This window comes from Perca flavescens, chromosome 8, assembly GCF_004354835.1.
Source record: "Perca flavescens isolate YP-PL-M2 chromosome 8, PFLA_1.0, whole genome shotgun sequence".
NCBI lineage: Eukaryota > Metazoa > Chordata > Actinopteri > Perciformes > Percidae > Perca > Perca flavescens.
The window spans coordinates 5187536-5208428 of record NC_041338.1 but is presented as its reverse complement, the minus strand read 5'-3'; the positions used below and the strand labels follow the sequence as shown (position 1 = coordinate 5208428).

General features: G+C 43.5%; 1 protein-coding gene and 1 long non-coding RNA gene across 2 annotated transcripts in view; one reads left to right on the top strand and one right to left on the bottom strand.

The window, feature by feature from the left end:
• The first annotated feature begins 8679 nt into the window (after window positions 1-8679).
• The window catches only part of LOC114559694 (cytochrome P450 2F2-like), a 19427-nt gene continuing 7213 nt past the window's right edge, over window positions 8680-20893 (top strand). Inside the window, exons 1-4 of the mRNA XM_028584502.1 lie at window positions 8680-9109; window positions 9657-9819; window positions 14862-15014; window positions 15210-15370. Coding sequence (XP_028440303.1) covers window positions 8885-9109; window positions 9657-9819; window positions 14862-15014; window positions 15210-15370 — 702 coding nt within the window. The 5' untranslated portion in view covers window positions 8680-8884. The remainder of the gene's footprint in view (window positions 9110-9656; window positions 9820-14861; window positions 15015-15209; window positions 15371-20893) is intronic.
• The window catches only part of LOC114559697 (uncharacterized), a 27777-nt gene continuing 18242 nt past the window's right edge, over window positions 11359-20893 (bottom strand). Inside the window, exon 3 of the long non-coding RNA XR_003693136.1 lies at window positions 11359-11450. This is a non-coding gene — a long non-coding RNA (uncharacterized LOC114559697). The remainder of the gene's footprint in view (window positions 11451-20893) is intronic.

Genomic DNA, 20893 nt, shown 5'->3' with positions numbered 1-20893 from the left:
TGTACTGTACTGTAATAAATCCAAACAACAAATGACACCAATGCCTCATCAGATATTAAGAAAACATGTTAAGCTGAAATACTATCTTTTCTGACAACAATGCTAATGTCAGTATTTTTTCTTTTTGAAATTTACGTTCCGTGACGGAATTTCTGTTTGTTTTGGCCTGTGTGTTGTTATCAACTGCCCATTTTGACAGCCAGGCTGGGTTGCCAGATATACCTGTAAAAACGTAAACCCAGCGCGCTACAGCTGTAACGTTAGTACAGCCATGAAAGCAGCACACAAACGAACAGGATCAACGGAGATAGATTCTACATGACATACAAAAAACGGCATGTTTCTAACAGTTCCGTGACCAGAGATGTAACAAATTTTGGATAAATATTGGAGATGTATTTGAAAGACAGAGACAGCTTAGAGCCAAGGGGGTAAGCTTTGCTTCAGAACTCGAGAACTTCAGAATCTTTTTTTTACGTCACTTGACTGCGAATAACTTTACATCAGAAATGTTTGAAGACTCTATTTGTCCGTTGTTTAGTTCCAAAGAAACACGACAATGTATAAAAGGCTTCATTACCTTGTACCTCACGTTATGGTTCCGTAGCAGACGTTTTTGTAAATATAAGCTAACGATTGTGTCATAACCAAGTGACTTGCTGTCGCATAGTAGAGGAATTACCGTATAGTACAGGAGAAGCTCACAGGCAGTTTCAACTTACATTAGCTGTTTAGGTTTAATTACTAATATTAACTAGCATGTTAGTTAGCAATAATGAGCCTGTGCCCATGTTATCTCCTTACATACACCTACACTCTCCGTATCTGTAAGATTGGGAATGATTGAGATTTCTCTTGGCACAGCTACCAGAAGACTTACAACTTTCAGACACGTTGCTCACGTCACATTCTCTCAGTTGGAGGCTGCGCAGTAAAGCTGGCCATCACCGGAAAAGTGCTTCTAATAGCCTTCACTGGTCTCCGTCCAGAGCAACGGGGTCTATTGGTCCATTATATACTGTCTATGCTTAGAGCCCCAAGAGGACTGGCTGAGTTGGCTAATTTACTGAACAGGTAAGCATTAGCTTCGGGCTAATTTATCACAGCTACAAGGGACGGGTATTTTATGTAATTTAAACATTTGTGTACTCACATTGAATTATATAGCTAGAGTAACGTTTGAGACACATTCAGTAAAGTGATCCCGACTGGTCCTGGCAACGACGCCATCCTAACCCTGCTAACTGCTAACGTTACCGGAGTAAACAGCTGTTTACAACGTGTACAATGGTGAGTTATTTTAAGCCAAGAGAGGGAGGCTTTGAATCGGGAAGAGAGGACCGTGAGTTTGTAGTGTGTTTAACAATTGTTGCCGCAATTCTAAGCCGATGAAGTGTGTTCAGTCAGGTGAAATAGGATGGCAAGGTAGTGTTATTTTTAGCAGTTCCTATCTTGGCGTGTGGAGAGGACGGCGAGGCTGTGGTGTTTTTAGTGGTTCCTACTGTAATTCTAAGCCGAAAAAGTGTGTCTGTCAGTTGGGTACAGAGCTCCGCGTGAGCACTGGCTTTTATGACTGTCAATATAACCTGCATCTAACGTTAGCTACTCCGCTGTGCTGTGGAGTAACGTCTGACTATGTGAGACAATCATCTAGCAACATTTTTGTGGATGCTGCGGTCTCAGCCTGGCAACCTCTGTGAACTTCCAGTCTGGGGAGGAGGGGGCAGGGGAGACAACTCTCTCCAGTATTTTGAATTTGTACTGCAGTAACTATTTTAAACACTAGCTGTCAGTATTACATATTGGACCTTTAAGTAGATATAGACTTATTTTTGAATTGAGACAGAGAACGACAGCATCAGTCGTTTACAAGTGACAAAGCCCTCTATCGAATGTAGAAATTATTATAGGAGCAAAGGAGGAAGTCAGGTGATGTTTTAGTGTGCCAAAGTCTGCATAGCAGAGGTCCCAGTTGGTGGGGTATAGAATGGGTCAACGAAACATCGACAAAGATCCCCTAACCTTAATGAAATTTTAACCCAAACCATAATGTTTCACTAGACCAAGTTGTTTTATTGCCTAAATCTAATCAAACCTTAACCATAGAATTGTAACAGCATTTACAGTAGCATTTTAAAGATATGCATTTATGATTTACAAAAATAAATAGCAATATTAACCAAATCATCTCAGTCTCCTCATTGTGTCTCTGTTTTGGTTGATAGAAAAAAAGGCAAGAAGTAAAATATAATACAAAAATTAAAAGAAATACAGTAAAATTGCATTATGGAGTGACTGTGACAGAGGTCTCACTGAAGCATGAAAGAGTTGGTAATGTTCTTAAAAATGACCATAAAATCCCACCTCTCTGTTACAGTGGTAATGAAATTCTCTCTCAGCCCCAAACTAAAAGTGGTATAAAAAAACTCTTTTGCTATAAATGGCACAATGATTCATTAAAGACGCTGATATATGATGTTTACATAATCTTCAAAATTTGATAGCACATGGTTGCTATGGTGTTTGGGGCACAATGAAGAATTGGAGGGGGGGCGGGACAGCATCTTAGACAGATCAAAAAGTGAACGTACAATGTGTACATTTCTGCCGCTAGTGGTCTCTCAATCAAAACCATGGATGTGAAGATGGGCTTTGATACTCTGTCTCGAGAGCCAAAAGGCTTGTGTACACTTTTCCGCTACTGCCTCTGATTCCCGTATACAACATTAAAAGGATTTCATTAGGACATCCTGTTAATAGCTCCCCGGTGGTTAGGTAGGTATTAGTCTCGCATTGACAGACCTTCCTCCACAGCACTGCAAAGAGGGGTCTGGCTAGTCCACAATTTATTCCGGGAGTGGACAAAAAACATGCTCTGGTTTATTGGCATTTCTTTAAACCAATCACAATCGTCATCGGCAGCGCTAAGCGCCGGAAAGAGCCACGGTGCCGCTGCAAAATAGCTTCGGGAAGGAACTTGTTTTGGAGGAACGTGTCCATTCAAAAGTTGTTTTAGTTGTGCAACAGAAAACTCAGATTAGACAGATAGTCTAGCTAGCTGTCTGGATTTACCCTGCAGATAACTGAGGAGCAGTTACCATAGCCCTCATAAATCAGTTTAAAATTCCAACACAAAGAAAGTGTAAGGTACATCCGCCTAAAAAGAGTGAAATCCGGCAGAATTGTGGGTGGCAGTGGAGCAATCCCGGAACTTGATATAGAGCTTGGAGGGTGCAATGGTGTTGCATGCTTAAAGCTACATTGTGTAAGAATTTCTTCCATCTAGCGATGAAATTGTATATGAAAACCAACTGAATACTACTTTCTAGCCCCTCCCATTCTGAGCGCGTTGTAACTCCTACGGTGGCCATATTATTCCAACAAGTACCAATATTAACTTTGGTCTTGTTGCTTTGCCTACTTGGACTTTACTTGAGTCTTTTCTTTTCATGCCACTTTCTACTTCTACTCCACTACATTTTTGTAGTACTTTTTACTCCATTCATCTCACAGCTTTACTAGTTACTTTGCAAATTAAGCGTTTTACACACAAAAACACATGTAATACAATGTTTTATTTAATTTAAACTACCCAACAATATACAGGACTACATGGACAGCTGAAATTATTAGCCGATTAAACACTTGGTTGACTGACAGAACTGTTTTGATCGTTTCCAGTTTCCAATGGGTCCAGTGAGTCTGGGAGGGAGACGGCGATGAAGATTTTGACCAACCACTTTGCACTTGTATAAAAACGTTTTGTAGCTGTAGAATTATTTTGTGCATTTGTAATTAAAATTTCTGGAGGAAGTATTTTAAAAGTGAGGTTTGTGTCTGAGCAATGGATACACAAATGTCCTATCTGTGTGTGCGACCCTGAAGTTACAGACTACAAGCTACGAGTTACAAGCACTTGACTCTGTTTTTACGCCTGAGCTGAATAGCCAATCAGCACAATTCACATGAATGCCCTCAGGCACCTCAGGAAATCAACCACGATGCCATCAGACTTTTAAACCTTGACAGTAGTCTCTTGGAATGAACATCTTACTGTATTTTACTATTCTAAGGCTTATTTTGCTTGTGTCCCATTTGTCTGGGAATCTTATTTATTTATTTTTATCATTGTTCTTAACTTGAACTGAACTGTGTATACTCATTGCTTGGCCCTCGTGTGTTGTCTCTGACATACCCCTGTCAAGCTGTTTATGTGTAAATGGGTTTGTTTGGTCTGCAGACTGTTGAACTGAATTGCCCTTTGGGGTAAATAAAATTGTTTGAACTTGAGCATGTTGCCCACTGACCATCCAATCGGAGAGAAGTCAAATAGGGGGGCAAAGGGTTCTGTTTACTTCGTCCATCTGATATGCTGGAGTCAACATGGAGGAGCCCGAGCCTACTCTTCTGGGACACAGGTGGGTTAATTACACGTGTTATCACAGGACACACAAGTAAAAAAATTGTAATTACCTACAAATATCAAGACAGCTGTGCATGCATCCCAGGGTTATTTAATTTTTCATATTTATTAGTTTATGTGGTCGTTGTTGCAGTGTATATGGGTAGTTAATTAATTGACAATTATTTAATTCATTGCAGAATGCCTGCACTCTGTTGGTTATTGGCAAAAGTTGTTAAATGTAATTAAAACAAAAAATACATTTGGGGCACCATCTCAATAAAGAGAAATTGAACACAGAATTAACAAATGAATGGCAAACAATGAATGAAGCAACCGTTTATGCAGAATCAATCCAAATGGACAGCAGCTTAAGTCTAAAGGGAAGTTAACACCATGAAGGCCATATAGTCACCCTATCTTCCCTACACAACCCAAGGCATCAACCAAGTTCACAGGTAAACAAAGTTTTGACCAACTCAGATGGGTGGCTGGATGGATAGATGAAGACACTGGGAACTTGGTTTTCTCAGCTGGTTATTTCCCTCGGCGCAGCTTGGCTGTTTCTGTCTCTCTGCAGCATGAGGCGAAGGAACTTGTTTTGTTGGAACGTGTACGGTCAAAGGTTGTTTTAGTCGTGCATCAGAAAACTCAGATTGGACAGATAGTCTAGCTAGCTGTCTGGATTTACCCTGCAGAGATCTGAGGACCAGGTAACCATAGTCATCATAAATCGATTGGAGTTTAAAACACCAACACAAAGAAAGTGGAAGGTGATGGACATCCGGCCAAAATGAGGCACATCCGGCGGAATTTTCGGCTGCACCTAGGGCTGGGCGATATGGACCAAAAGTCATATCCCGATATATTTTGGCTGAATATCGATATACGATATATATCCCGATATTTTTTTCCGCAAAGTGAGAGCAAATGTTCAGTCAAAGCCAAAATCAAATATGACATGTCACAAGTAGTTTCATAGAAACAGTTGCAAAATCAAATAAATAATAAACCGGTTTCTTCACCTGGTTCATGATTAAATGCTCAGCTGTTCAAATAATAAAATGTAAACCTAAATACTGTATAACAGGAGTACCTTTTTTGAAATCAAAGCTCCATATTTGTGATTCGTTCCAAAGGTCAATTAAGCTTTTGATATTAATATAATCTACTTTGTTCAAAATGTAATGCCTCATGCCTGTAAGCCTAGGTTTATAGTCCCATTCTTCCACTTGATACTGCTTCCACTTAAGTAAACTAAAAGATGAACTATCGACTACAAAACAAAGAAACTAATTAATGTGTTAATACAAAGAATATTTATCCAATATTTATAATATTTAGTCCAAACGTAAACTTCACCCTTCTGAACTAAGAGTTTCTGCTTCAAGGTGAAGTTTAAAACAGACTGAAATGTCCAGGCTCATTCCTCCACTATTTATTTCTGTATGTATTTATGCGTTACATGTAATTTTAACGGGCACTGAGCTCCAGATCCTGCAGCCGCAGACGGTCTCTGCTGCCCCGCTGTAAGCTTCTCCGTCCGCCCGCCTGCCGCCGCAAACTTAGTGGAACTTTCCGCCGATATCGACATACAGGTCGTCCTGAATACGTGTAAGATCCTGCCGATCACCACTCTGTCTTTGGCTGGTCCGATTTGGATCAGCGGGGACCCCAGCAGCAGCAGCGAGGCAAAGCTGTGTTTTTCCCAGGGAAGAGACGCTGCGGCCGGCCACGGAGCTCTCCGCCTCCCGCTGCCGCCGGAGCTCAGGTTGCTGGTCGGCGGCATACATAATCATAAAACACATTGTCACCTGTTAAATGTTATTCATTGCTGTTTGTTCTTTTCATTTCCTCTATCGAACATAATTAAGCAGTACAAAAGTCCGGCATTTTTAGCGTTGATCTGAATGCTTCGGACCCCTGTTCCAAGATGGCGGCGGTTTTGACGTATGTTTAGAACCTCAAGGCGACATCTGTGTATATATCTATGGGAGCAAGGATCACATTTGAACTATATCGATATATGCGATATGGTCTAATTCCATATCTCATTTAAAAATATATCGATATATTTTTTATATCGATATATCGCCCAGCCCTAGCGGCACCTGAACCATACCAGAAATGAAACGTCGTTGATATAGACTACCTAACAAAAGATCGATGCATTCCTATGTCTGTACATATATATGAGTATGAGGATCTGTGTCTACACAATTTAAAAATGAAATAAATGGTGATGAAATTGCATGCTTTTGTTGGGTTCATGTTGAAGTCCCCACCTTCACAGCAGGGATGCTGTGAGACAAAGCTTTCTGTTGCTTGTGTCTCTTGTGATCAGGCATTTGGAAAAGTACTTAAAATGTAAACACACTCATGTAAAAATGTGTATTTTGTTCTAGATTAGGATCTCCAGTTGTGTCCTCTGCTCTCAGGGCATTGGGTGTTAAAGAGGTTGTAAAGTCAAATTCCTATCATCTTGAAGTCTGTAATAGACTTTGGAATTCACTAAAAGGCTATTCATGCTACATTGCTAATGTTATAGCAGCTTCAGTCTGATGGCTAACTTTTGTTGTTGTTGTGCCATTTGAACAAGTAACATTAATGTAAAATATATTTTTAACAGGTGCTTCCTGACATTAAGCCACAGGCACTTAGGCTATAGCTATGGTAATGTTGAATCCCTAGCAAGATTTGAAAGTATCTGCAGCGGGCTGCTAGGTCCCCCCCCCCCGCAGGGAGACTTCTTTGCGGAGAGGTCAATAGACAGCCCACGACATGGACAATCTGGTTAGCCATTTCCCAGTATACAGTATCTGCTCTTCTCCCAGCAGGGAGTGAAGCGGTTCAAATATCCCATTTCCCTTTTTAAATAACCGCCACCTGCTGGCATGGAGAGTCATTTCCTCTTGTGCAGGCGCAGCAGGGGCATAGCACAAGGTCCAGTCCTGATGGGCCCCCATGTTCCTCAAACACCCCCCCCCCCCACCCCACCACCACCACCACCAAAAAAAAAGAAAATCAATCAGATCTTATTATCTTTCTCTATGAAGGATACATTTGATATTAACCTCTTATCCTAATTGTAACCTAACATAATAAAACACACTAACTGATGTTAGTGTTACTTAACACCTTTCAGTCAAAATGGCTAAACATGGTTTGCTTTAATTTTGATATAAGCTCACCTTGTCTCAAATCCAAAGAGGATGATGAGGGGTCTGTTGCTACTCCACTCCCTGGTGGGACAGTTTCTGAAACTGTGTAATGTTGACATGATATGTCTCTACCGATGAGCTACCAAGCTACCTATGACCAGGGCATGAAGTTAACTTTTTTGACCACCAGCCACTTTGGCAGGTGGATTTTTAAATCCACCTGCCACAGTGCCTTTTACCACTGTTTTTTTTTTTGCCACATAAAGGTGAAAAACAGGACTTGCTGTGTCTCCAAGATCCTATCCTATACTCATGGACATTGCGCCATCATCACGTGCTGTAGTAGGGGGTCCCGCCTTGATAATACTGCATAGGGGTCCGGTGTTGGCTCGTTACGCCACTGCATATAAGAGATGAGATGACTGACAAAATCAGGAGTAGCCTACGCGCACCACAACAACAAAAAAAACACTGGTGAGTTGTTAAAGTCATGTGTATAACCAAATTATCATTTGAAAGTGTATGTTCTGCTCTTTCAATGGGTTGTCTCAGTTCGTTTTTAGCACTAACAGTCGCAGAGATATTCAAGCAGTTTAGCACCATGGATTTCGTTTTCTAGTTTGTGCTCACCTTTCTTTGAAAAGAAGTCAGTTATCAATTATTTTCCCTCATTTTGTTTTCTCTCTTTCTCCTGTCTTTCCTTTCTTTTTTGGTAGCATGATTTGGCTTTCTTTGGGAAAGACATTTCTACAGCAGAAGTTTGCGCTCCACCAGATGCTCAACTGATCTAACATAAACAAAATGCGTGCAGATGGACTAAACCATTTGGCGCATTAGCAAGGGGTGGGTGAGACCTTAGTCTTTTTTTGTATACAAAATGTAGTCAGTCAGTCAACAAAGTTATTCAGCCAATACACTAACTTTACATTTCCTCTGACATGCATTATGAAATTTAATTAGGAAATGAAAATATCCAGGTAAAATAAAATATGTTCCAGACTTTTCAAGGGCCCTCTCTCCCCTTGGGCCCTGGTAATCAGTATTGGTTTTACCCCCAGTCCGACGCCCCTGCACATACATGCTACTCAGCTGTAGTCATTGCTGTGTGTTCAAGTGCAACCTTTTGGCCAAGACACAGGCAACATGAGGAGAAATGAAGCAACGTCAGATTCAGGCTTTATAGCCGCTAGTTCTTTGATGTCTGCTCGGTGTGTCAGCACTATAAACTGTTTCTGCTTGATGTTACTGTTCACCTTTTGCTTATTTACTTTGCTCCCTGTATAGGGGAGCAAAGTACACAACTAGAAGGGGCAGGGCTAAGATGAGCTACACTTTGAAAGCAAGTCAATTAGCTTGCCTCTTCAGTTCAGTCCAGTCCATCAACATGTTTGCCTCAATCTTCTTGATATGGCTCTGCATTGTATTCTTCATCTTTCTACTCAAATCCCAGAGGCCCAAGAACTTTCCCCCAGGACCCACTATCCTGCCGATACTAGGGAACATTTTGCACATGAGCCTAGAGAACCCCCTGAAGGACTTTGAGAGGGTAAGAAAAAAATGTGAAATTAATGTTTTGCTCTTACAATGCCTGAAATTGTTATGGCATTGATGTAGTTACTAATACATTTTAGTAGGTAGCTACTTAAAAGGTGTCTACAATGATTCAATACTTACACTTCTGGCCAGTGTGTTTTTCCTAATAGTAATAGTTTCAGCAATTGCTGGACCACACTGCACTTCTAGACTATGAATAAAACCTATTGGCTGCTGTATTGGTGTAAAGGTGTAAAGGATACTCACAACAGGTTGTCTATACATAGTTGACTGCTTGTGCATTTGGACAACAGCCAACCAGTGGTACAGGTATGGAGTCATATTAGTAGCATGTATGTATGTAGCAAAGTTTTTGCAAATTTGTGTGTGGAGATTTCTGCAACTGTATCTCAATCTATGTGTTCTCATTTGCTGGTTTTTAAATTGCACTTTCAGATGATAAAAGATTGAACTTTTTTGTGTTTATTAGTAATATCCATCTGAAGTTATGTGATATATATGCATTTTAACACTGACATTGTTATATTGTTCTCTCCCAGCTCAGGAATACTTATGGGAATGTCTACAGTCTGTTCCTTGGTACCAGACCAGCTGTTATCATCAATGGGATGAAGGCCATGAAGGAGGCTATGGTGACCAAGGGCACTGATTTTGCTGGACGACCCCAAGACCTGTTTGTCAATGACGCCACCCAAAGAAAAGGTAGAACAGACACGATATGTCATAGGGCAGAGAATATTTTATCGAACTTAACTAATTAAAAAAAAAAAAAAAAAAAATATATATATATATATATATATATATATAGTACATACTGTATGTCAGTAATGTATCTCTTTCCAAGCACATACTGTATGTAGGGATCGGTCAGGTACCATGAATCCTATATATCTTGCTAAAATGTATGGTTGTGCAGTTTACATTTTTATTGTCATCATTACTGTATCCCAGTAAATTAAATGCTGGGAAATGGTGAAAAGGGAGAAACAATCACCTGGGGTAGAAATGACAGGTCACATGTTGCCTAGTTTATCTTTGTAGGAGGCTTCTCATCACCACTCTAAGAAAAGCAGAAGGTGCATACCGCTTACCTAGTAGTAACCTGCTATGCGACTGTACAGGGTATTCAAGTAAGGGCACTTTCACACCCTATAAATAAAATTTTAGAATAGAATTTATTTGCTGCTCTGATAGCCGCAAGCTGTCTGCTTTGAGCGCATTTACCGTCACACTCTCACGTACACACTAAGCACTGAGCTATTCCTTAAAGGTCCTATATAGGTCTTATAAAACCAAGATAGCCTGCCAGAGCTTCATTTATTTGGTCCGAAAGTCCGAACCATCCAAAAAATGCTTTCACACTAGAAACAAACCGGACCACGGTTCAGCTTGATCCGGACCAAGACTAACTCTTGTGGTCGAACCAAATTTGTGGTCCGGAAAAGGTTTCACACCTGTAATTTTGGTTTTGGATCCAACTGAAAAGTCTGTGAGTCCGGACCCAACGAGGTAGGTGTGAAAGCCCCCTAAGATTACAAACTGTAGGAAGCAAAAATGCTCAGTTTAAAGGGAACTGTGAACTGAAAAACTAAACAACGGTTCATAACTTCGCCGGACATTCACATGCAATATTACCCATCAGTCATTGTGTCTTGCTGACATTTACGTCACATGGACCGAATTGGACCCTTGCCGACACGTGGAAGGTATACATCTAGCTTCATAGTCTCCCTTTATCAAAACCATAACATTCAACCAGACAGTTAGACTTAAGAATTTACATCACTTTATTGTCCTACGTTGTAGGAAATTTGGATTGGGTTTCCACCCATGCTGCATCTATAAAAAAAACACATAAAAGAGGGGTAAGACAGCTACAGGAAACAAAAAACATAACCAAGAGCATAATAATAAAAAACATACACTGATGCACTTAATACAAAAGTATTAAAGTTAGGACTGATAACGAGGACATTAAGTGTAACGACTGTATTCCATGCAGTCGGGCCATCTCCTCCTCCTGCGGATTTTCATTTAAGATTTGAGTTGGATTTTAGAAGGTGTTTATGGAACAATTTTCACTCAGTACAAGCGCAAATAACTTTAATCTTCATGGTAATGTGGATGATATGGAGTGAAGAAATGTGTGTGAGACATCAATACTTGAAAATATTACGAGTAATCTTTATTCCCACGTTTACTTTCTACAGTCTGACATCAGTTCACTACCTCACCATCTGCGTTGCCAATTCCCATCCAGCGCGTCCCCAGCAGGCTGCCTCGCGGGTGCCTCCCGGCTTATGGAGCATCCTTTTCAGCAGTCTCTCGGCGTCCTTTCCCCGTAAAAAACGAGAAAAACATCTCCGTGAACACGAGAAAAATAACGTCACATTTACACGTAAAAAACGAGAAAAACGTCTCCGTGAACACGTATCAATAGATTAAGAATAACGTTGACATTTACACGAACTGCCGTGAGACTGGGTTGCCAAATTAACACATTAACATCTCTGTCTCTCATTTGCGACTCCTGTAAAAATGCCACGTCAATATTATGCCAGGTGATGTAAACACAGTGCCCATTTAATTTGACCATTCAGCCCATTAATGTTCCAACTCGCAACTTTAATAGCCATCATATCAAAAAGCGAGGGCAGCATTTGAAATATCGCTATAATACACCGAATGAAAACAAGTAATGTTATGAACAGCAATAAGATTCGGAAATTGTCTTAGTGTGATTTTAGTGTTTTGTTCTGTGTGTATGGTGTTTGTTGTTTATATGTTTGAGAAATAGCCTGAACTTGTTCTCTGGAACTTAATTTACCTATGGGTACAAATAAATGAACCTGAACCTGAAGTAATGTAAGCATTAATTTCAGTAAGAGATCTGTTCCACCCCCTGGGTCGCCACAACCCAGATAAACAAACAATAAAACAACAATAAGAACACAAACATCCCCCTCACAAATACACTCTTTACATTCACTTGCAAGAGCTATGTCCCTACCCATGTCACTCAGTCCACTTGACTCTGAGAAAGTGGGCTGCACTCATTCACACACCACTCGTTCCCGTGCAGGGTTATTACAAACAGATACCCTGCCTATATTAGAGAAGATTAACTATAACACGACTAATTAACATCAGTTTCTAAACGTGATTTTAACTATCCGAAAAACAAAATAGTACGATAAGATAATTGGGCTTCAGTTCTCACCAACCATGACAACAAAAAGTGTCCCGCTGCTGAGGAAGATGGAGCAAAAGAAAAACATTTAAGTCAAGCAAAGGTGACAGCAACTGTCCTGATCCATGTTTAACCAAAATATAGCCTAGACCATCCACATCCTAGTCCATCACGCGCTGAGTAACACCTGTTTATGATCCCTGCTGCTTCTAGTTACTGGTAGATGGTCTGCCAGCAATTAGAAGCAGCAGGGTTCATAAACAGGTGTTACTCAGCGCCCCAGCTTCAACTTGGCTGGGTAAATCAAGAAGGTTTGGAAGCCCTGCTTTCTCGCAGCATCCATCGCGTCGGAGAAGGCTCAACATTTGGTGACGGTGTAGTTGCTGTTGTTAGCAGTAAGGCAAATGTTGTTGTTGATCTTCAGTGGAGAATCTCTGGCAGCTTTCAGGATGCATGAAATTGAGCATCTTGCAAATAATTGTGCGGGGGCCTCTGGCTCCCTCATGTGGCAGACAGATGCAGTGAGCTCTCATGATCGCCAACTTTCTCCAATTGCAGGGAACCATTTGGGGATGGATGAGTTAACATATTGTAGCGCGTTGGTGCCCTCAGCAAGTTCGGGGACGCCAATGATGCGGAAATTGCCCCGACGGGGACCGGTCCTTTTGCTGAGCTAAAGATGATTCTAGTTCACCATATTTCCCCATGGCATTAATTTAAACCGTAGACTGTAACCTTCGTTATTTGCACGTCGAGTTAAGAGCATTCCTTGTTTAGTTTCTTGATGTATGCTATGCAGACTGAGATGTCCGACTGAATCTGGTCCAATTTTCCCACAAAAGTTGTAAACTGTGCTTTGATAAACAATCACTGCTCCTGGGCCCCCGGATAGCTCAGTTGGTAGAGCAGGCGCCCACATATAGAGGTTTACTCCTCAGCGCAGCGGTCGCAGGTTTGATTCCAACCTGCAGCCCTTTGCTGCATGTCATTCCCCCTCTCTCTCCCCTTTCATGTCTTCATCTCTCCTGTCAAATAAAGGTCTAAAAATGCCCTAAAAATTATCTTAAAAAAAAGAAAACCACTGCTCCCTCAAAGCTAATTCAATGACAGAGGATAGCTTGCTATTAGCAGCTAGTTTGTCTATACTCACATCTATTTATTGTTGTTTGCTTCTCTATCTTTCAGCCATTGCACACCAAGGTGCTCAGTACACAAAATAAAGTTATTTAAGTTAAGAGTACTGATATGACTACCGATACAAGTACTTAAAAATCCCTTTGGGGTCCAAGGGAGTTTTCAGACACAAATGATTTTGGTCTGCTCTAACATTCAATTAGAAGAAAGCAGGTTTTTCAAAGTACTATGACTTTTTTCTATTCAAAGCTCAAATTGAAGCTAAAATAAATCAATATAATTCCTGATATCAAAATACTGAGTGAAGTTTAGAAAGGGTAAACGCAAAGTCTGACTGCATCATTCATGTGCATAAAAAGTAGCCATGTGATTTTATTGCTCCAGGGGAGAGGATAATAATTTGGCACGACAGAACTCTTCCTTGGCTCACCAGTAGTCCGGATCGATGACAAGGGGCCCTATCTTGCACCCAGCGCAATTGACGTTGTACACCGATGCAAGATAATTACCTCTCCTGAAGGGTCTATGTTTCTTTTTAATCCTCCGAGTTGGTTACAAGCAACTGCATGGAGGAGGGGCTGGGCTGGTGCCAGTCACCAAAGGCATGTATCATGTGGATGCGCTGACAGTTTTGTTGTAATCAATTAGAATTCCTCATGGGGGAGACAGAAACTACACACTATAGCTTTATATTGTATGTGGCATTTTTTTTTTGCAGTGTGCAAATGTTCCACCAAAACATATTCCTTCCCAAGACCATGGTTGCTGGGTCCAGAGCTGAGGCAACACCCAAGACGATGTGATTAGCAAACAACCCCTGACTGTTTTTTTTCTTCTTTTTCTATTCAGGAGTGTATGTGGAGGGACCAGACCCTTCTCCGCAGTACTGTGGAGTGGGTCTGGCAATGTGAGATTAGGTGTCCAGCAATAAAACTGCAAAGTGAGATCAAATCGGACTTTTCTCATAATATGCACATTCACACTAACGATCACAACGCTCACCAATTATAGTAGTGGGATGGGATTAAGAATTGCTGGTGTAGAAGAATCTGGTCTGTAGTGAGAAACATATCAGCATACGTGTTTAATTTTAAAACATGATCATGAAGATTTACTCACTAGATATTGCAAGCATTAATTGCACATGCTAATGGTTCAATTCCAAAAATGAGAAGCAGGGGACCCTTGGCTGTATTAAAAGAGTTCTGAGAAAATAGAATTAGTTAAATGAGAGAGAAGCAAGGGCCTTAATTTAACAAATTAATTTAGGACTGATCAAAAGCTTTTTCTGTGTTGCAGCAGCAGTGATGCAGCAATGACTTGGACAATTCTCGAATAGATAGCAATGTCTCAGGTTTGAAAGTAAATTAAGAAGACCTGTAAGCTTATACTGTATATTCCTTGTTGTCCTACACTGTAGGATTGATTTTGGCAGATTATGGCTCTATTTGGAGGGACCATCGTCGCTTTGCTCTGGCGACCTTGAGGAACTTTGGTCTCGGGAAACATTCCATGGAAGAGAGGATTCGGACAGAGATACAATACACCATTGATACACTGGAAAAGAGTATTGGTATGTGATCTGAGGGTCCACACAATCCTAATAAGGATGGGAGGGTTTTCTGAGCAGCAGAAATACTCATTACTACTCATTGATAAGGTGGATTTTGATTGATGTGAATTAATTTTGCATTGTGTTATGTTTAATGTTCTTTTGTGTTCTTGCACAATGTTGTATCATACTTTATGTCAACATCGTCTTTTACAGGTAATACCTTGAATCCTCAAGTTATCTTTCATAGAGTGGCCTCCAACATCATCTGTCAGGTTCTGTTTGGTACACGCTACGAGTATGATGATGAGTTCATCAAAGTGATTGTTCAATGCTTTACTGAAAATACCAAGATAACCAATGGACCATGGACTGTGGTGAGTGAAAGCATGTTTCTGCCTTCAAACCTGGCTCAGAAATATTAACAGGTATATTTCCCAAAAGGATTGCATTCTTTTACAGCTAAACCTGTACAAATAACACAAAAAGAAAGCATCAGCAAAGTGTAAAATGTACCCTAGGTAATTTGCATACATTCAGTGCAAAATTAGCCCATTTCGATGCAAGTGAGTCTTATTGCAAAAACAGTTCAACTCACAAAGGTTAGCACTAATAGCCACAGACAGTTACAGGGAAATTATTGGCGTCTTCAGAGAGTTGGTGGTAATGAAGCTCATTAATTAGGTGTGTCCTCTGCTTCAAATCATGCAAGTCTGATACCCATGATATAGGCTTAAGCAATGTCCATCCATCCATCCATCTTCGTCCGCTTATCCGGTGTCGGGTCGCGGGGGGAGCAGCTCCAGCAGGGGACCCCAAACTTCCCTTTCCCGAGCAACATTAACATTAACATAATCCCTCCACCTAGTCCTGGGTCTTCCCCGAGGCCTCCTCCCAGCTGGACGTGCCTGGAACACCTCCCTAGGGAGGCGCCCAGGGGGCATCCTTACCAGATGCCCGAACCACCTCAACTGGCTCCTTTCGACGCAAAGGAGCAGCGGCTCTACTCCGAGCTCCTCACGGATGACTGAGCTTCTCACCCTATCTCTAAGGGAGACGCCAGCCACCCTCCTGAGGAAACCCATTTCGGCCGCTTGTACCCTGGATCTTGTTCTTTCCGTCATGACCCAGCCTTCATGACCATAGGTGAGGGTAGGAACGAAAACTGACCGGTAGATCGAGAGCTTTGCCTTCTGGCTCAGCTCTCTTTTCGTCACAACTGTGCGATAGATTGAATGCAATACCGCACCCGCTGCGCCGATTCTCCGACCAATCTCCCGCTCCATTGTCCCCTCACTCGCGAACAAAACCCCAAGGTACTTGAACTCCTTCACTTGGGGTAAGGACTCATTCCCTACCTGGAGAAGGCATTCCATCGGTTTCCTGCAGAGAACCATGGCCTCCGATTTAGAGGTGCTGATCCTCATCCCAACCGCTTCACACTCGGTTGCGAACCGATCCAGTGAGTGCTGAAGGTCGCAGGCCGATGATGCCATCAGGACCACATCATCTGCAAAGAGCAGTGATGAGATCCCCAGCCCACCAAACTGCAACCCCTCCCCACCCCGACTACGCCTCGATATCCTGTCCATAAATATTACAAACAGGATTGGTGACAAAGCGCAGCCCTGGCGGAGGCCAACCCTCACCTGAAACGAGTCCGACTTACTACCGAGAACCCGGACACAGCTCTCACTTTGGTCATACAGAGATTGGATGGCCCTGAGTAGAGACCCCCTCACCCCATACTCCCGCAGCACCTCCCACAGTATCTCCCGGGGACCCGGTCATACGCCTTCTCCAAATCCACAAAACACATGTAGACCGGTTGGGCATACTCCCAGGCTCCCTCCAGGATCCTTGCGAGAGTGAAGAGCTGGTCCGTTGTTCCACGACCAGGACGGAATCCGCATTGTTCCTCCTCAACCCGAGGTTCGACTATCGGCCGAACCCTCCTTTCCAGCACCTTGGAGTAGACTTTACCAGGGAGGCTGAGAAGTGTGATACCCCTATAATTGGCACACACCCTCTGGTCCCCCTTTTTAAAGGGGAACCACCACCCCAGTCTGCCACTCCTTTGGCACCGTCCCAGACTTCCACGCAATGTTGAAGAGGCGTGTCAACCAGGACAGCCCCTCCACACCCAGAGCCTTGAGCATTTCTGGACGGATCTCATCAATCCCGGGGCTTTGCCACTGTGTAGTTGTTTGACTACATCAGTGACTTCCGCCTGGGAAATCGACGACAATCCCCCGTTATCCTCCAGCTCTGCCTCTAACATAGAGGGCGTATTAGTCGGATTCAGGAGTTCCTCAAAGTGCTCCTTCCACCGCCCTATTACCTCCTCAGTTGAGGTCAACAGTGTCCCATCCTTACTGTACACAGCTTGGATGGTTCCCCTTCCCCTCCTGAGGTGGCGAACAGTTTTCCAGAAGCACTTTGGTGCCGACTGAAAGTCCTTCTCCATGTCTTCTCCAAACTTCTCCCACCCCGCTGCTTTGCCTCTTTCACGGCAGAGGCTGCAGCCCTTCGGCCCCCTCGGTACCCTGCAACTGCCTCCGAGTCCTCCGGGATAACATATCCCGGAAAGACTCCTTCTTCAGTCGGACGGCTTCCCTGACCACCGTGTCCACCACGGTGTTCGTGGGTTACCGCCCCTTGAGGCACCTAAGACCCTAAGACCACAGCTCCTCGCCGCAGCTTCAGCAATGGAAACTTTGAACATTGTCCACTCGGGTTCAATGCCCCCAGCCTCCACAGGGATGCACGAAAAGCTCCGCGGAGGTGTGAGTTGAAAGTCTGTCGGACAGGGGCCTCCTCCAGACGTTCCCAATTTACCCGCACTACACGTTTGGGCTTACCAGGTCTGTCCAGAGTCTTCCCCACCCCTGACCCAACTCACCACCAGATGGTGATCGGTTGACAGCTCTGCCCCTCTCTTCACCCGAGTGTCCAAAACATACGGCCTCAGATCAGATGAAACGATTATGAAATCGATCATTGACCTTGGCCTAGGGTGCTCTGGTACCAGGTACACTTATGAGCATCCCTATGTTCGAACATGGTGTTCGTTATAGACAATCCATGACTAGCACAGAAGTCCAACAACAAACAACCACTCTGGTTTAGATCAGGGAGGCCGTTCCTCCCAATCACGCCTCTCAGGTGTCTCCATCATTGCCCACGTGTGCGTTGAAGTCCCCCAGCAGAACAATGGATTCCCCCACTGGAGCCCCATGCAGGACTCCAGTCAAGGTCTCCAAGAAGGCCGAATACTCCGAACTCCTGTTTGGTGCATATGCACAAACAACAGTCAGAGTTTTCCCCCACAACCTGCAGGCGTGGGAGGCGACCCTCTCGTCCACCGGGTAAACTCCAACACAGCGGCGCCAGCCGGGGCTTGTGAGTATCCCCACACCCGCCCGGCGCCTCACACCCTGGGCAACTCCGAGAAGAAAAGAGTCCAACCCCTATCCAGGAGTATGGTTCCAGAACCGAGACTGTGCGTAGAAGTAAGCCCCACCAGATCTAACCGGTAGCGCTCCACCTCCCGCACCAGTTCCGGCTCCTTCCCCACAGAGAGGTGACGCCCACGTCCCCAGAGCCAGCGTCTGCCGCCCGGGTCTGGTCCGTCGAGGCCCCTGACCTTCACTGCCACCCATGTGGCATCGCACCCGACCCCAACGGTTCCTCCCACAGGTGGTGGGCCCATGGGCTGGAGAGATGGGAGCCATGTAGCTTGTTCGGGCTGTGCCCGGCCGGGCTCCGTGGCAAACCCGGCCACCAGGCGCTCGCCGACGAGCCCGCCGTCTGGGCCTGGCTCCAGACGGGGGCCCCGGGCTTCCTCCGGGCAGGGTCACTCCATCTCTACCTTGCTTCTTCATTGGGGTTTTTGAAGAGAAGTTTTTGGCTTAAGCAATGTGCAAATTAAAAAAAATCAGTCTGTATACAGCGCCCAGATTCCTCTACTTCTTTAAGGTGGGCCCTTTCATTGTTGAAATTCCACATCCAAGCTGTATAAGCATGTCATGGCTGAGTTGAAAATTGCAGTCATAGGGAGCTATAAAACAGTTTCATAGCACATAACAGAGCACGTTGAGAACATTTGTTGAGGCACAGCCAAAGAAATAGGATGAGGCCATCCCATTCTTGTTGTTTGCTGTTCAAGATGCTCCCACTAAGTCTCTTGGTTTCAGTCCTTTTGAACTCATTTTTGGTCACGAGGTGAGGGGCACGTTGCACCTGGTTTAGGATCAGGTCATTAAACCGACATAACCAGGGGATGTCCTACAGTATGTCTTTTCTTTAAGAGCCAGGCTGATGTCAGCCTGTGTAGCTGTAAGCCTTTATTGGTGCTTTGGAGTGCAACAACAAAGTACTTACAGAGATCCCAGAAGAGTCTTGGAGATGCCGTAACCCTGACCAATCAGAGCAGACTGGGCTTTTCAGGAGGGGAGGCTTAAAGAGACACGTGCTCCATCAGAGCATCTCAGGCTAAGGGTGAATACAGGAGCCATGTAGCCTAGAAATCTAGACGCACACCCTGGCGGCAGCAAATGCAATTTGCAGCCAGGGTCAGTCTAGCAACTCTCCGTTGGCTTGCAAACTGGAAAAACCAAATTCTGGTCAGGCCAATCACATTGTGTATAGAGTCGGTGGGCGGGCTTAACATAAGGACGGCAGAGTTGCGACGTTCCGCGTGAATTGCCTGCTACTTGAAAACAAAGAAGATGGCTGCTGCTGGCAAACAGTGGTCTTTCGAATCGGCTTTGGCCGCGACTCTGGAAGACTTGGAGTTAAGCACTGAAGTCATTCTTAAAAAAGGAAAATGTGTTCAGAGTTTTGCCGACCGGATATGGCAAAAGTTTAATTTATCAACTAGCGTTGCTCTCTTGTCTTTCAAATTCCCTCTGCACTCATAGCCAACCAGTTTATCCCGCCCCTTGGATTGAGCCCTGCCAATGGTGAGTTCCCAGACCCAACGTCTTGATGTGGGTCTGGCTTGTCAGGCTAGCAGCCATGGGCAGTATGAGAAAAAAAAGTGTTTTGACATTAAAGCATGTAAACATGTTCTAGCAGAATCACAAAATACATGTATGTATCTGAAAACAGTATATAATAGGTTTACTTTAAAAGCTGATAGGCTTTCGCAACACAGCGAGACAAATGTCTTAATCAAGTTGAAAGATTACATCTATTTTTACAATAGGAGGGCAGTTACAACCTGCACTGCCCTCCTATTCTGCACGAATACGAGGTCAGAATAAACTTTCGAACTTTGGCTCGTTCGTCCTTCCATCATTTAATTCAACTCTGTGATTGCAGCAGGTGTCCGTGCTATTTAGGCTTGAGGAAAGATGGCAACACTTCATCATAATCACGGTTTTGTTCACTCTAGATCACGGGTCGGCAACCTTAGGCACGCGTGCCACCATGGGCACGCGGGACCTTAACCAATTGCACGCTGGCAATATGTGTGGAAGAGAGTTATTGATGTGTTGAAATCATGGTTGACATGCTGAAGCACTCTCATCCGCATGCCAAATTACGACATTCACAGTTGCGCGACCTGTTATTTACGGTAGTTTCATTGACTCATATCTCTGACTGGGAACAATACAAAGAGAATTACCAATGGCCTGGGCAGATGCACTAACGCTAGTCTCGTTACTGTAAGTAGGCTACAATAAAAACCTTTGTGAGTAAAAAAGCCAATACTTCAATGCACTCACCTGTATAGACAGGCATAAACATGTAGAAAGCGATATTTCAATCTGCTCTGTCTGCTCAGTCCACTCTTGTCCACCGCACAGTTTTACGCAAACACAGCTCTACTCTGCAAATAGCAAATTTTTACAAACAAACTAAAACAAAAGCTGCCGGTTTGTAGTCTAACTGTT